Source organism: Strongylocentrotus purpuratus, unplaced genomic scaffold (genome assembly GCF_000002235.5).
Source record: "Strongylocentrotus purpuratus isolate Spur 01 unplaced genomic scaffold, Spur_5.0 spur5_scaffold_10, whole genome shotgun sequence".
Classification (NCBI taxonomy): Eukaryota; Metazoa; Echinodermata; class Echinoidea; order Camarodonta; family Strongylocentrotidae; genus Strongylocentrotus; species Strongylocentrotus purpuratus.
In genome coordinates, this window is record NW_022145595.1 from 7175327 (window position 1) to 7191917 (window position 16591).

The following is a 16591-nucleotide window of genomic DNA, read 5'->3' on the forward strand; positions in this document are numbered from 1 at the left end:
ACATGGTTGGCGCCCAAAACAGCCGGATACTTTATTCCGGTCTTCCTCTATACTAGTATTATATAGTCTGAGCGAGGAATTAATATCAAAGCATTATCTTTCAAATGCTAAGAAAGGATTAGTTTTGCCACGTAGCAGTCATATTGCGCCTGACGTCAACAAGGCAAATATACCATGTATTTTACGAACCTTAATGAAAAAAATAATGCGTTAGCTATCCTAATACTTAAACCGACCATGCCTTTAAGAATAGCGAAACCGAGAATACATGTATCTGCGAGATTCTCATTAGAGATTTTGTTTTAAATAAAAACGATTCATGATGTGAACTTTCTAATAACTGCCGTTCAAATCGGCCATAATAGTCATTATGATCAACATGATTTATGGTTTGTACTGGCGCAGACATACCCCTACTAAAGCTATTTTCAGTCGCGATTTGATGAGAAAGAGGGGGCGAAAGGGAGAGGCGTTGATAGAACTAAGATGGGGGAGAGGGGTTGGAAAAAGAGAGGGGAGAGGGAGACAGAGAGAGAAAGAAAATTAGAGGGGGAGTGAGGGAGAGAGAAAAATGCAACTCAAAATCAAATTTGTAATCGTAATTCTACGTTATTAATAACAATAAATTCTCAACATACTTGACAAGCTTTGCATGAAATTGTAATAGTAATGTCAACGGTATAAACTAATTCCAAAGATGCTCTTAAACTCACTGGTTAGAATTCCCAGCAATATTGATTGGCAACTGTAGAGCTGACGGCCTCGCGGAGGATAAAATATATTTCAAAGTCACTCAATATGTATGAGTGAGATAGGGGTTTTCCCTGGTATCCAGGAGGGGCCGCTAGCTCAGTAGCCCCCAAGGGGTTTTCCCTGGTATCCAGGAGGGGCCGCTAACTCAGTAGCCCCCAAAGTCCATGTATTGATTCCTAAGTAATACAAAGCTGCCCATGAACATTCGAAATAATTTTCGTACCTCTTTTCTCGAAATTCTTTCGACGATAATCATGATCTATTCTTGAAAGAAAAAGTTTATATCTCTGCAAAAAAAACCTTATCGATTAATGTTATCGATTGATCAACCTGTATATATAAAAAAAACATGGGTCATACTGTCATAATAATGTCATTCAATGAGGAAAAAAGATTTATTCAAACTTCATGGGTGACCGTTCAGACAGCATGCTTGATCTCGCGTCACTCTTTATTTTTTGTTTTGTTTTTGTTCTGTTTTTTGTTTGTTTGTGGTGGGAGTGGGTTTTTTGTTTTGGGGGGAAGAATCTTCCTTGTACAATTTATTTAAGTAAAGTCCGAACAATTTTGATTATATTTTGATTGTTGAATGCCTGACAATGTGAGCATTTAGCATCACTTTATCACCACATTCATGCAGGCTATCTATGCTTAATAAGGTCATTTCATTTCATACTATAATATGTCAGAATTTTAACAATACATGCTAATTTCAAATGACCACTTCTCAATTCAATATGTATTTGTACCGTATTAAGTGCGATTTGTTTGATATATTCAAGACTAATGATAACACACATCGAACTCATAAACAAGATAAATGCAAGTAAGCAATTGTTCTTTTTTTCCTTTTTCTTCTCTTTTTATTTTGTTCTTCTTCTTTTGTTCTGTTGTTCAAGTGGGTTAAATATGGTGGCCCTGAAGGGACATCGCGAATAGACTAAATCGTGAATATGCGATAAAATTCACGATATCGTCAATTTTATCGCATATTTTTCACGAAGAAATTCACGAAATTGACGATATCGTGAACTTTATCGTGAACTTTTCACGATGAAATTGACGATATCGTGAATTTTATCATGAAAAGTTCACGATATAAAGTTCACGATATCGTCAATTTTATCCTGTACTCTATCGTGTACTCTATCGTGTACTCTCCTGACGGGCGCTTCGTAAACAAAACCAGCCCTAGCTGGGGGAGACAGAGAGAAGGAAAAAAGGGAAAGGGAAAGAGAAGATAAAAGGAAAGAAAGAATAATAAGAAGAAAAGAGGGAAACGGGGGGGGGCGAAGGGCTCTTGCCTCCTCCTCACTACCCCCCCCCCCCCTCCCCGCCAAAAAATAAATCAGAGAGAGAGAGAGAAGGGAAAGGGAAAGGGAAAGAGAAGATAAAAGGAAAGAAAGAAGAGGAAGAAGAAGAAAAGAGGAAAACGGGGGAAGGGCGAAGGACTCTTGCCCCCCCCTCCCCCCCCCCGCCAAAAAAATAAATAAGAGAGAGAGAGAGAGAGAAGGAAAGGGAAAGAGAAGAAAGAAAGAGAAAAACGAAAAAGAGGGAGAATAGGAAAGAAAGGAAAAGAAAGAAAAGAAACGAGGTAAGAGCCCTTCGCCCCTGTTTCCCTCTTTTCTTATTCTTTTTCCTCTTCTTTCTTTCCTTTTATATTTTCTTTCCCTCTCCCTTCTCTTTCCCTTTATGGCGGGAGGGGGGAGGGGGAGGTAAGAGCCTTTCGCCCTTCCCCCGTTTCCCTCTTTCCGTCTTCTTCTTCTTTCTTTCCTTTTATATTTTCTTTCCCTTTCCCTTTCCCTTCTCTCTATCTCTCTCTCTCTCTCTCCTATTTATTTGTTGGCGCGGGAGGGGGAGGAGGCAAGAGCCCCTCTTTTCTTCTTATTCTTCTTCCTTTCCTTTTTTATTCTCTTTCCCTTTCCCTTCTCTCTCTCTCTCTCTCTCTCTCTTATTTATTTTTTGGGCGGGGGATGCAAGAGCCCTTCGCCCCCGTTTCCCTCTTTTCTTCTTCTTCTTCCTCTTCTTTCTTTCCTTTTATCTTCTCTTTCCCTTTCCCTTTCCCTTCTCTCTCTATCTCTTATTTTTTTTTTTGGCGGGGGGTGGGGAGGGAGGAGGCAAGAGCCCTTCGCCCTTCCCCCGTTTCCCTCTTTCCTTCTTATTCCTCTTCTTTCTTTCCTTTTATATTTTCTTTCCCTTTCCCTTTCCCTTCTCTCTCTCCTTATTTATTTTTTGGCGGGGGGGAGTGAGGAGGAGGCAAGAGCCCTTCGCCCCCCCCCCCCCCGTTTCCCTCTTTTCTTCTTATTATTCTTTCTTTCCTTTTATCTTCTCTTTCCCTTTCCCTTTTTTCCTTCTCTCTGTCTCCCCCAGCTAGGGCTGGTTTTGTTTACGAAGCGCCCGTCAGGAGAGTACACGATAGAGTACACGATAGAGTACACGATAAAATTGACGATATCGTGAACTTCATATCGTGAACTTTTCACGATAAAATTCACGATATCGTCAATTTCATCGTGAAAAGTTCACGATAAAGTTCACGATATCGTCAATTTCGTGAATTTCTTCGTGAAAAATATGCGATAAAATTGACGATATCGTGAATTTTATCGCATATTTTTCACGATTTAGTCTATTCGCGATGTCCCTTCAGGGCCACCATAGTTAAATCCCGTGTACAATGGAATAAGCAATGTTTTTCTTCTTTCTTGTCCCCCCCCCCCCCCCCTTTGCGTTTAATACAGGGCTTGAATCCTCTGGTTTACATTTTTTAAATCCTTCTTCCATTTGCTCACGGAATAATCATTGGATAAACACATTTTGTAAACAGAAGAGGGTCGGGAAGGGCAGGGTTGGAGTAAAACACCTGCGGAGTGGAGACCGATGCTTCCCGTCCACCGCTTGTCCTCGGCTCGCAATGAATTTCTCATCATGATTTATTCAAGCTTTTCGATCACACTCCATAGTCCTCTTGTGTTTCCCGGTCTTCCCCAGTGCAATCGAAAAAAGAAGGGAAAAAGGGTTAGGATAACATAAAGCTTTCGATTCCCATTGATGGATAGGTTGCATTTTTATGTTCTGAAGCTTTTTTGTTAGATACATTATTAGCATCGAAGGTCACCCAAACCCACCCCCGTCCCCCACCCCCACCTCTCTCTATCTCTCTCTCTCTCTCTATCTCTCTCTCTATCTCTCTCTCCCTCTCTCTCGAAGGCTGGGAATGGCATTATGTTATTGTCAGGAACATCGCGTGGGGTTACCTTTGCGAGGCTCTGGTGATCTAAGGGGAGGGGGCACCACTTCTACTTTATGGATGAAACGTGAGAGACAATGCAATTGAGTGGTGCCCCCTCCCCCTATGGGAGGTATAATAGGGGACTGTGTCACCTTCTTATCAAGTTTCCTTCTCTCCAATCTCCATTTCATTCTCTTTTTTTCTTTTTTTTTAGTTTCCTCTGTTTTTTTGGGGGGTGGGGTATTCGACATTCGGTTGGCAGGTTGGGGATATGTGTCCCCTCTAGCTAAAGCTCAATCTTCTGTAGTTGTATTGGGCACAATTTTTTTAATCAAAATTTCAAAATGTTGAGAAGTATATTCAGCAGTTTGAAGTAGTATTTGTTAAGCCCCTAAAGGAAGGTTACCTCCACCCTCTTTCTCTTTTAAATCCTATTTATTCTTTATCCTCCCTGTAAAATCGTTGAAAATAACCTTTTAGTTAAATTACAATCTTACTTAATTTCTTCGTCACGAAATAAATCTAACAAAAACACCATCCCATTCACATTTTCGTTTCTCCCCAGGACACACTTCGAAGATAAACACACAAAAATCACCATGACAACAGCGGCAGACGATCAGTACTCGGTGCTATCGGAGCGCAAAGGTATCTATCCACACTACTCGTCTACTGCAGCGTACGTACTGGGCAGCCTACAGATCGTTGGAGCTGTAGTTTCAATCATACTTGGTATCGTTTCGATAGCTTTGAAGACACTTTTCTACTTCTACTTGGAACCAGTGTGGGCCGGAGTGGGCGTAAGTTAACTGTGACAAATTTTGTTTATTGTTTCTTTTGTATTATGTGTAATTATTCTTTCTCATCCCTTCTTCCTATTCTTACCGTCCTATACCGCCCCCATATACCTCCCTTTTAAACAATTAATTAATACTTCTGTAAATAAGGTGGCCATATATTTATCATGTCAATCACGTCATTGGTCCTTGTCTAGTCTCTGGAATCAACCACGGAGATTATAACTTCAACAGAGACAGCGTTGTAATTACAGCCCCCCCCCCCCTTCCTTCGTTGTGCGATGAAGAAAAATGATAAGAAAAAATGAAATGGAGAGAAAAAGACGGAAATGGAGAAAACAAGATGACATGATCCTCGCCTACATCCTCCCTGATCCTCCCCTCACTATGCCCTGGTTCTCTTTCATTTCATCTATCTTATAATTCCTGCCCCCCCCCCCCCCCCCCCCCCCCCACCCTCTCACCCCTCTTCTCCTGTTCCGCCAGTAGCTTGACACACTATACGTCACTGATAATCAACATCGTAGATGGCGAAATAGAGAGAGAAAAAACATACTTTCTAAAAACTTCAAGTTTTAAATCAACAGCGTAGTTAACGCAGTGGTGAATCTTTACAAAAATTAACGCGTTCGATACAAACTCTAAAGTGTTGATCCAACAATATAAAGAGTGGGATACAATATTTTGAAACACTGCCACTATTTAGCCCCATTAGTAGGTCAGTAAAAAGTTTAGACTATTAGCAGTGCATAATAATTTAGTTATTGAGTTAGAAATTACTATTCTTCTATTTTCTCTACTATCTCTGTTATCTCTACTATTTGATTTGTTATGAATGAAATTGTATTTAGTTTTTGTGATATCGATTTATTCTTTGCAAATAATTTGTGATTATTATTGATATTATTTTTGTAATGTTGTCTTCTTTTGTATACGGACTTGCTGAAAAACAGCCCTGCGGCTAAAGGGTTTTTCTCACACTATTGAAAAGAAGATTTAAAATAACAAACAAACAAACACGTATTTACAAGAAAATGTTGTGTAGGAGGTTTTAAAATTTCTAAACAGCAAAAATCGTTAAAGGTAAAGACCAGTTATGGTCATGCGATTGCATTGTGAAAGAAACATTGTGGAATCGATCAGAAAAGGTTGATCATCTAGCATCTAGCATCTGCAAGGTTCTGGAATCATCAAAATGATAAGAAATTTGGCCCATTCTTCGTAAAGTTACAAGCACTATACACAGAAAGATGTATATGGGACTACCCTATATCTCTCACAGTCAAATAGATATCATAATTTACCAAATATATCAGTTAGTAGGCGGTTTCCCTTTAGGTAAAGACCATTATTGGAAACGCCCCAATTTCAAAAAATGAAATGGAAGCTCTCATTACCAATCATGTGAAAGAATATGTTTTGACTAATACATGATGATACAAATTTTGCCGGGAAACCGCCTACTAATTCATATATTTGGTAAATTAATTTATATATTGGTGTGTGAGAGATAAACTCACGTGTCGCGCACGTGTGCGTATAGTCCCATATTCATCTTTCTGTGTACAGTGCTTGTAACTTTACGAAGACTGGGCCAAATTTCTTATCATTTTGATGATTCCAGAACCTTGCAGTACATCTATGCTAGATGATCAACCTTTTCTGATCGATTTCACAACGTTTCTTTCACAATGCAATCGCATGACCATAACTGGTCTTTATCTTTAACGAAATTCTTGCGGACTGGTCATATAAAATTATTCAAAGCGAGCCAAGTTCTACCACCGCCTTTTCATTGTCAGTGTCCAATACAGCAATTGCCAATTTTCCTTGAAAGACGCTGCATGGGGTATACTAATGAATTGCATATTTTTAATAAATATGAGAGCCCCGCTCGGTGTAACTAAACAATCTAAAAGAAGGGGGGATATGCGAACGTTTTAGCCTGTAGTTAGGCGGGATAAGACAGCGATGAAAGACAAGATTGAAATTAAGACAGCAAAATGCTTACCCCACTCAACCGGAAAAAATATTAATGAACGAGTTTTCTTTTATTTATTTGACAATCCTTTGGAGCCAAGAGTAAATCTGGTTAGGGGTGATAGAGATCGTGACCCATTTTCCTCGGTCATTAATGTCTGCAAGCCATATAGGTTCGTGACAATTAGAGAGCCGAGAAGGGAACGTGCACCAAACTCCCTGGCTTAGAGGAGAGACTTAAAGATTTGGTTATGTCTTTTTTCTTGAGGTTGACTTCAATATGATATTGAGCAGCCGCAAAGGTTTCTGAAAGAAAAATGGAGCATTCAAACTTAAGTAAAATATTTCAAAGGGTGTCCATAATATTTTCAAATATACATGTATATCAAACGACTAGCTTCATATGTTATATCCCAAAGAAAAATATGGATGAAAATCTGGAATCCTTTATACAATATGATTAATAATATTAAGAATTCAGGCCATTTTTAATTTCTTCGACTCTAAAATCCGACATCTACCAACGAGCTCAAAATCTCCAGCTAACAAAACCAATTGTTTATCTCCATCTTATCTTAACCTTAAGAGTTTTTCTCTATCTTTAGAGCCATAAAATATAGGTTTTTAAATTCTTCGAGGGGCAACAAAAATCTGTGTTTACAGAATTGGTGCATGGGGAACGCACGTTATGGCTAAGGGTTCTCGTGGAGAGGGCGTAGGAAAATGGGACCATTGAGGAAGGGAACCCTCCTGACCCCACGAGTTCTGACTTGCCAAATTTAAACTAGAAACTTAGATAACTAAACTATTGAGACAAAATAAGACTATGGGTATAATTATTGTTGATTCTTTAACCGAATGAAAGACAAGACAGAATTACACAAGAAGTCCAACCAAGGATTGAAAATTGTATAACGTCAAAGTGCACGTCATTATATGAATCGCATGAACTGAGTACGTACTTTTCTCCCATGCGATACATATTCAACCACAATCATTCGTTTTTTCCATTCACGCCCAGGGACTTAGCCGGATTTGATCAAAGTAGTAATGCCTCTCATTTCATTAAAAAATATACAGCTGTGGGGGTTTTCCCTTTGAGGGACTTTCTTTCACCCATTGGCGCGTTGATGATAGTGATTTCCATTAAGGAGTTACTGTACTTTACGGTTTTTCTTCCCCATTAACAAAATATACTTCTCCTCCCACTGAATAATTTGTTTGTCATTAGAGCTCGTTCAGGGGTTTTTTTTGAGGTGGGATGATAGACTTGCGGGAGCCAAATACATCATAATAATGTACGTTTATGTACACAAATTAAAGTAAAGCTCTGCACTATTTTGGCCAGGAGGGATTAGACCTCCCTGCATGGTCACTGACAGGTGGTTATCTCATCAAATCAGCTCTCAATTACCATAAGAAAAAGGGGACCATGGGGGACCAATGGTCACCGATTAGGCATTGTTTGCTATATAGAGGGCGCAAGTAGCTATAAGTAGTGCAGTGGGGCTTTAAAGTCAAGGGCCCGTTGTCATTTCAGTAGATGGCATCGGTACTCGCTGCTCCGACGATTGCTCCTGGTTTTATGTCGTCAAAAGTATAAGGTTAGGGTTATTATTATCATCATTATTATTTTGGTGTTATTTCTTCTGGTTAATCTTAAACGGAAAGGAAAATTGTAAAATGTAAAGAGGAAAATCTTTTCTGAAGCTTTAACCCCCTAGTAATAATAAGCATTTATATAGCGCCGTCTAATTCGAGACAATTCTTCTCCGTGGCGCACAAGAAAAATAGAAAGAATAAGAGAGTTTGGATGAGTGTCATAGTGACAAGTACAGGTATTGTTTTAAAAAAAGATGAGATTTCAGCTTGGATTTAAAGGTCTCTAAGGAAGTTATGATTCTCAAATTCAATGAAAATTATTCCAAAGAGAAGGTGCTGCAGCTGTACGTGACTTGATATCGAGAATAGACCTGGATTGAACTCCTAAATGGGATGGTAAGAAAAACATTATGGCGGCACATCGCTATGATCTTGATGGTCTTAAATCCCTCCTGGACTTAAGAGAAGTGCATGACCAATCCGATTCATTTTCCAGCAAAAAGTGCAATTTGTAAGCAACGGGATTTGGAGTCGGAAAATGAAAGGAAAATACAGATAATGGTATGGAAAGTCACGGGCGTTAGTCCCGGGGTGGGGTATATGCCCTCCCCCCCCCCCTCTTCTTGAAGGAGGGGTGGCCTGTGCAAATATGCTTGTACTTTTCAACGACATGAATAATCGTTAAGTCACTCAGTTGTTGTTAGTGTCAGTGACTAGTTTATATATTAGTGAAATTTCTCTTGAAAATGCTCTCTGTGATATCTTTTAAATTACTGAAAATGGAGGGGGGGGGGTCTCCTCACAATATCACTTTCTTCTCATGACCATTAGATTCATGTTTTTTGTTAAGCAATCATAAGTTTATGTACAGTATTGTTTTTATCCAATATGTCTTTGTTTTTGGTTATCATTTATTTAAGCATATGTCTAATTTATTTTTGGTTTTGTTTGTATTTTTTTGTAATGATAATCGTATTATGTCGGGATTCGATTTCAATGAATTATTTGAATTTTATTTTGTGAGCGTTCGCGCGGAAAAATCTCGGCTCCCGATTGCGAACTCCCCGCCCCCTCCTCAGAACGAATTTTATACGCCACTACTATAGTAGTATCGAAGGGTCGGAGAATTCATTAAACGTGTACAATTGGAACGGAATGCCCTAAGGGGGAATCCAATATTAAGTGGCCTCTCTTTGCCGTGGCAGACTCAAGGGGGGCAGTGACCAATCCACAAAGGGGTACAGAAGGTGGTCACTCCCGGTCCCGTATTGACACGATTCCGTTATTCAGGTGTATGAGGGGTGCTGGTAACCAGGGGTGTGTTTCACAAAGATCCGAAGTTGAACTTATCTCTAAGTTGGACTGAATAATTATGGATAGCCGTTAGCGTCTATGAAAATATTTTGTAAAAGTTATTTCAAAAGGCATATAATGTTGATTCGAATCATTCATATTTTCTATAATCAAGGAGATTTCATGTTCTTGATGTGGAATTTATGAAAAGTCCAAAATACTTGATTTTTTGGTTCTGATTATATTTTATTTTAAGGCCACAAATGGCTCTCCATAATGTTTAAGTCCAGCTTACAGTTAAGTTCGGCTTAGAATCTTTGTGAAACACTCCCAGACATTAGTGAGTTCATATCTTTAGTACACAGAAGGACATATGGTTCAACCAAAAAGATGTGCGTGTGTATGATAGGGGTGGGTGGGAGGGGGGCTTTAATATTGGTTCGAGTCCCAGCAAAACTAACTGCATTCTATACCAAATAGCCATTCTCCTTTTTATTTTCTTCTATTTTTGGCCGACGACAATTCTATAACTTTCAAATGCTGCCATTGATATTTGTACACCACCAAAGGATATCTATTAAAAATGTTATTAAGCAAATATTAATCGACTACGAGGGTAATGGTGCAAATTATCATCGCCGAGGTGATCTCGGGGCTACTATCTTCCCGAGCCGCAAGGCGAGGGAAGATGGTATAGCCCCGAGATCATTGTTTTATTTATTTATTGATTGATTCATTTATTTATGTATTTAATCATTTGTACACATCTATTTTCATTCTTTTTACGTAGTAGATTTATACTACGAAGGAAGTAATCCCTATTACGACCCTAAACATTTTTCTCCTGAACATTAAGAGAGAGAAAGAAAAAAACATGCGAAAGATTCATCGATGTACTTCTACTCCCACCTACTTCTAAATTTACGTTGAAATAACACGAACGAGACGAAATCATAACACGAAGGATGCATTGGGTTATGAAATAGGTGAAACCCTTTACTCACCCACCCACTCACTCACCCATCGATATATATGTAAATGGACTGGAAGGTTCTACTGAAGGCAGTTTCAGCCATTTATAAATAACCTGCATCAGTCCAAACAGCGAGACCGACAACAGACCGATGTGTTTCACAAAGCCTTTTTTCAATGACAAATGAAAAAAGTCAGTGACAAATCTGCCGATAGCCAATCAGGAGCAAGGGTTTCAGTAGCTTATAACAACAACTGTCATTTGTTACTGATGACAAGTTTTGTGAAACGGGGCCCCTGAACGATCATATATTTACAATACTCCATATTGCCAAGAATCGGTTGGACTGGCGTCGGTTTGGCGGTGTGACTGACGTATTACGATGATGATGATGATGATGATGATGATGATGATGATGATGATGATGATGATGAGGATGATGAGGATGATGAGGATGATGATGATGATGATGATGATGGTGATGATGATACTGATGATGATGATGGTGGTGATGATGGTGGTGATGATGATAGTGGTGGTAATCATGATGATTATGATGATGATGATGATGATGGTGATGATGATGATGATGATAATGATGACAATGACGCTGATGACGATGGTGATGGTGATGATGATGGTGGTGATGATGATGACGATGATTGCTCCTTAAGAGAGGCAATTTAAGTGACCACTATAGTCAGGTAGCCTTTATATAGAGTTGATCGTGAAGACAGAATAGAGTATAATATATATCTACTATTCGTGCTACATTAGCATGTCTATAATACGTTTCACTTATGGTATCTATATTATTCTTAATGAATAGTGCAGACTAAGGTCAATGTTAGGTTCATGACGATTTCCATTATCAATTATTAAGATCGTACCTCTTCCATTCCCAAATTACGTATTTTAAAATGTTGATAATGTTTCGGGCTTTTGATGAAATTGGAAAATTAATTTGATTGAGTAAACTGCTAAAACGACCCTACATTTCTTTATACTGTAACGCTAGAATCCTCCAGTCCCATGTCACTCATTAGCTCCATTTTAACCTTGAACAAATAAAACATGTTCCCTGTTTGTGAGTTGGGCTTGCTACTACGGCATCTGTTGCTAGGCAACTGCCTATCATCGGATCGCATCAGCTTTACGCTTTCAATGATAGATCATATTTGAATTCAAGGTAAGAAATAAAACGATGAAGCTGTTCAAAAGCATGGAGCAAAAATAAAATGTTTTAGTGGGCATTTACTGATGGTGGTAAGCTCCTTCGTCAGCTCTGCTCATATTTTCTCAGTGTGAGATTTGTCGATGAGATATGTGACAATAGCTTCTTTATATACAATAATTTGAAGTCACTTCTATCCTTTATGAGGCCCTTTTGTCTTGTTTTCTCCTTCTTCTTCTTCTCCTCTATCGTCTTCTCCCCTTCTTGTTAGGTGACAGTTGCCCAAATAGTGGTATTTTCCATACTTTCTCAAGGGTTGTAGCCCTCTTCTTACCTCGTACGCCCCTCTCTCACCATGCTCTCACCCTCTCTCTCTCTCTCTCTCTCTCTCTCTCTCTCTTCTCTTCTCTCTCTCTCTCTCTCTCTTTCTCTCTTTCTCTCTCTATCTCTCTCTTTCTCCCTTTCTTCCTCTTTCTCTCTCTCTCCCTCTCTCTCTCTCTCTCTCTGATGTCTTGCAAATGAATAAGTTATGGTTACATTTAAACTTGTTTTTATAGCCTCGATTTACTACTTTATATGCACGCCTTGTTTTACCAGCCTTCGGAGGCTATTTCTTTTTTTTTACAATTACATCTGTTGAAACCGCATTTTTCCAGCAATAGTGTGATTCCTAGGAAGGAATTATCGTACAGACAGTTATAATACCCCTAACCTATATACATGCAGGTATATCCATATTACGTACGCCCGGTAACCGTCTAGTTTCATCCCTTCTACAATTTCCTACAGTGTCAATGCAATAACGCTATACATAATAGACACGACTATATTTGGAAAACTGATTACCGAATTAGGGGGTCCTAACTATAGTTACATTAATTCTGCCAAGATGAGTTTACCATCCTTATGTATTATATACAAAGAGGGCCTACAGCCCAGGGATATGGTAGTTATGTGTAGATTATCATTATTGCGATATCCACTGTGTCACACTATAATATAGGACGGTAATGAGAGAGAGGAAACCCCTGGATAATGAGGAGGAGGAGGGGAAAATCTTCTTTTTTGTTTACAGTCTCAACATTTCTACGTTATACTGATGTAATTCATTAGCGAGTAAAATCCAGGACATGATATCAATATCCTTTTTTTTATAAAGCTAGATTTCTCTCGCGGCACCCCTAGATATGTCTTGCGGCAACCCTGTTAAAAAAAACACTGGTTTAACGAATGTTAACAAATAAAATTGGCAGTCATTTGCGAATAGTGTTATGTCACTTCGACTCCTATCATTTTGTTATTTTAAAAGGCCATTTCACATTCATCAGTTTTACTCAAATATAAATAAGATAAGCTCGCCTGTGCAATATTCGTCAGTGGGAACCATCCCCATTTACGAAATTATGTTCAGTTCACAGCAATTAGTGTACGCTCTCACTGACGGAGGTTATGAAAAGTGTCAGTTTTGTTTCCATAAATACTCGCACTTCTCTCTCCGTAATCGCCGGTTGACGTAAGCAAACGTCCGTTGCATCAATATGAGATAGAATGTTCCTAATCGCGGCACAAATGAAACAGAATGTAAAGTTTAGTGTATACAAAACTGACATTTCTGGAAGAAAACAAATTATGAGAAAATGATGAACATCTCGATCACCGCAGCTTTTGACTGATGAGATGCTTATGATCATATTTCATATGAAAGCTTTTGAAAGGGCAACATTTTAGTGCATGCAATTAAAGCGAGCTACTTGAAATGATGAAAGTGACTAGTTACTCTTTCAGATATTACCGATAATCATAAGTATAGACAAAGTTGAGTTCTGATCCCCGTCTTTTAAAGAGTTGATATTAATCACAGCTATGTACATAAGAGTTAGGGAAAGGCTAACTTGCGATAGATTGGAAGACTTGCGATTATTTCGGATTAATTGCAACTCTTTACTAGACGGGGTCCTCGTGTGTGAAAGCAATTGAAAAAGGCTGATCATATAGCATATAAGTACTGTTGTATAATGTTAGGTTGTGGAATCATCAAAATGATAAGACATTGGCATAGTCTTTCTAAAAAGTCTCGTGCACTGTGCAAAGAATGTGCATATGAGACTACACAAATATGTGGCATGAAAGTGTGGTCACAACACTTTCGCTATTTCATGTCATGTTTCGAAAATAAGGGGATTTGAAGGGCCTTCCTTTTTAGGGGGCATATTTTTTTCTCTCATGATCTTCCACAGTAACATAATAAAAACTCTGTTTTTTATATTTTAATTCCATTCCTTATTTTACTAGATTGGATTTTATCATTGAAAGAACCAAGATACTGACAAGATGTAATATAAAAGGTTGGACTTTCTCTTGGGTTATGAACTGAATATTACTAATAACAACATTATTGTTAGTTTATATAACGCACTTCATACATCGACGATGTCTCGAAGCGTTTTTCTGATATATTACTACCCTGGTCAGGCTTCCTAGCATACAATGTATGCACATTCTCCACTCCCTGTGGAGCATTCCAGCCAGGTGCCATTTTACAGACGCTAAAATGCTGAACAAACTACAATGACTTTCGCATCCTACCGGTTACCCATTTAACACCTGGGTGGAGAGTGACAAACGTAGATTAACGTCTAGCCAAAGGACGTTAGCGCCGGGCTGGGATTTGAACCCCGTGCTTTTTGATCTATATTCTGGTGACTTATCCAATAGACCTCTATGTGTAATGGTGTATAATTTGTTTTCATTATCATCTGCAATGGATATCTAGTATGCTTACCCGTAAAGTAAAGAGAAACACCTGCAGTTGTGTGAATATGAAAACGTTAGTCTCTCTAACGCAGTTAGAGAGACTAACTTTTTATTTTTCTTTCCACATCGAGTTAACTAGGCCAACGACGATCTACCGCAACATTTTTTTCTCTCGAATAAAACACAAATTGCCACAAGTCAGACTGAAGCATGCACGGCTGCGTGCTCTGATCTGTGCCTGCAAACTAGATAAGCCAATGTTAGTACACATGCATGAACACGTAATGGAGACAGACAATTCCAGGCTAATTGGATACAACCAGATTACTCGACTTATGCAGTATTAGAAGATATCGAACTAGAGCCCAAGTCCCACCGAGCAAGATGGAGGTTGGGTTAAAGAAAATTTTGAGTTCTGGGAAGAGGTGAAAAATAATTTGTGAACTTTATCATTCTTATTATGCAAGTGTGGAAGAACATCAGATAAGACATGTTCCCTGAAAAGTATGGCTTTTCCGAATATTGCCTTCATATTCTAAATATGTCATGTAACATCGTAAAACTCGGGGGTAGGTTTTTTACGCCACGTGTTCGTGTAGTCCCATATACATCTTTCTGTGTACAGTGTTTGTAACTTTACCAAGACTTGGCCAAATTTCTTATCATTTTGATGATTCCAGAACCTTGCAATGCACACAAATTCTTATATGCTAGATGATCAACCTTTTCTGGGCGATTCCACACAGTTTCTTTCACAATGCAATCGCATGACCAGAACTCAACTTCATCTTTAAGGAGGAGGTTGAGTTCTGGTTAAGATAAACAAAATAAGTAGTTAGCTTTCATGTTCTTTTTTATTATGTCTGTTCGGAAGAATATCACTATAGAGGAATGTCCCCTGAAAAAGAATGGTTCTTCAAATACTCTCATGTGAATTGTGACAAGAAACGGCGGGGAGAAATTGACCACACCTTCATGCGACCTGTTTGTGTTGTCCAATCTACCCATTTCTACGTTCGGTGCATTTGACTTTCTAACAGACCGAGAATAATTGTTTTTCTTTCGGAGATTCCAAACCCTTAAAAGTATACATCAATTCTTATTAGCCTTTCCAGACAGTTTATTTCACAATGTAATTGTAAGACCAGGGTCCCATCTTATAAAGAGTTGGCGATTGATCCTAATCAATCGCAAGTCCTCCCACCAATCGCAAGTTTGCAGTCCCTTATCTGTTATGTACATAGTTGCGATTGATCAATTGTAAATAAGATTGTGCCCTGAACTCAAACTTATCTTTAAGCCTACCACAAATAAGATCTGTCATATTTTTTTTTTTTTTTTTTACATTTCATCTTCTTGATCGCGACAAAAAAAAAAAAAAAAAAATGAGCGTTAGTTTGATTCGCGGAGGCGTTTGGACAGTTTTGGATCTCAGAAAATGGCAACAGTCCGCAACAATGGCAATGCGCGAGGAAAGTGAACCATAGCAATCAGTGGCAATTGAGAATTGAAAAGAATTTGAACCAGGACAAATGTCAAAAACGATATTATATCAAGATAACCAGTATACCGGATATATTTGATCAATGTAATGAATTTCAAAAGAGAGAGAGAGAGAGAGAGAGAGAGAGAGAGAGAGAGTTACATTTGACAAAATATAGCACCAGAACGTTTTAATTAGCGAAACAGCCTGAGATCGATGTTCTCTCGGCGGTAAATTACCAGAACAACAAAATTAATAGCTTCAAAGGATGGGAAAAAAACTGTTAACATCCGAAGCGAACTGTCCAGGAATATCACATCGTTGTGATTTGGTTGAATTTCTGCCGCAACTTGACAAATAGATGTGACAGATTGTGACGAGACATCGCAACATTTCGTTGAGATTCGCAGAACGAATGTAAAGAATCGGAATGAATGTTTATTAAACGTCTCAAGCAATTTCTTCAAGACTACCAGATTGTTCCTACTCTGGATATATATTTTGGGGGCCGCAGAAAGACAATGAGACGCAACAAAACGATTTCATAACG

The 16591-nt window shown here is 38.7% G+C and overlaps 1 protein-coding gene across 1 annotated transcript in view; it reads left to right on the plus strand.

Moving 5' to 3' along the window:
* The window catches only part of LOC105445753, a 44538-nt gene that overhangs the window by 13781 nt on the left and 14166 nt on the right, over positions 1 to 16591 (plus strand). Inside the window, exon 2 of the mRNA XM_030980077.1 lies at positions 4551 to 4785. Within this exon, the coding sequence (XP_030835937.1) occupies positions 4585 to 4785 (201 nt within the window). The 5' untranslated portion in view covers positions 4551 to 4584. The remainder of the gene's footprint in view (positions 1 to 4550; positions 4786 to 16591) is intronic.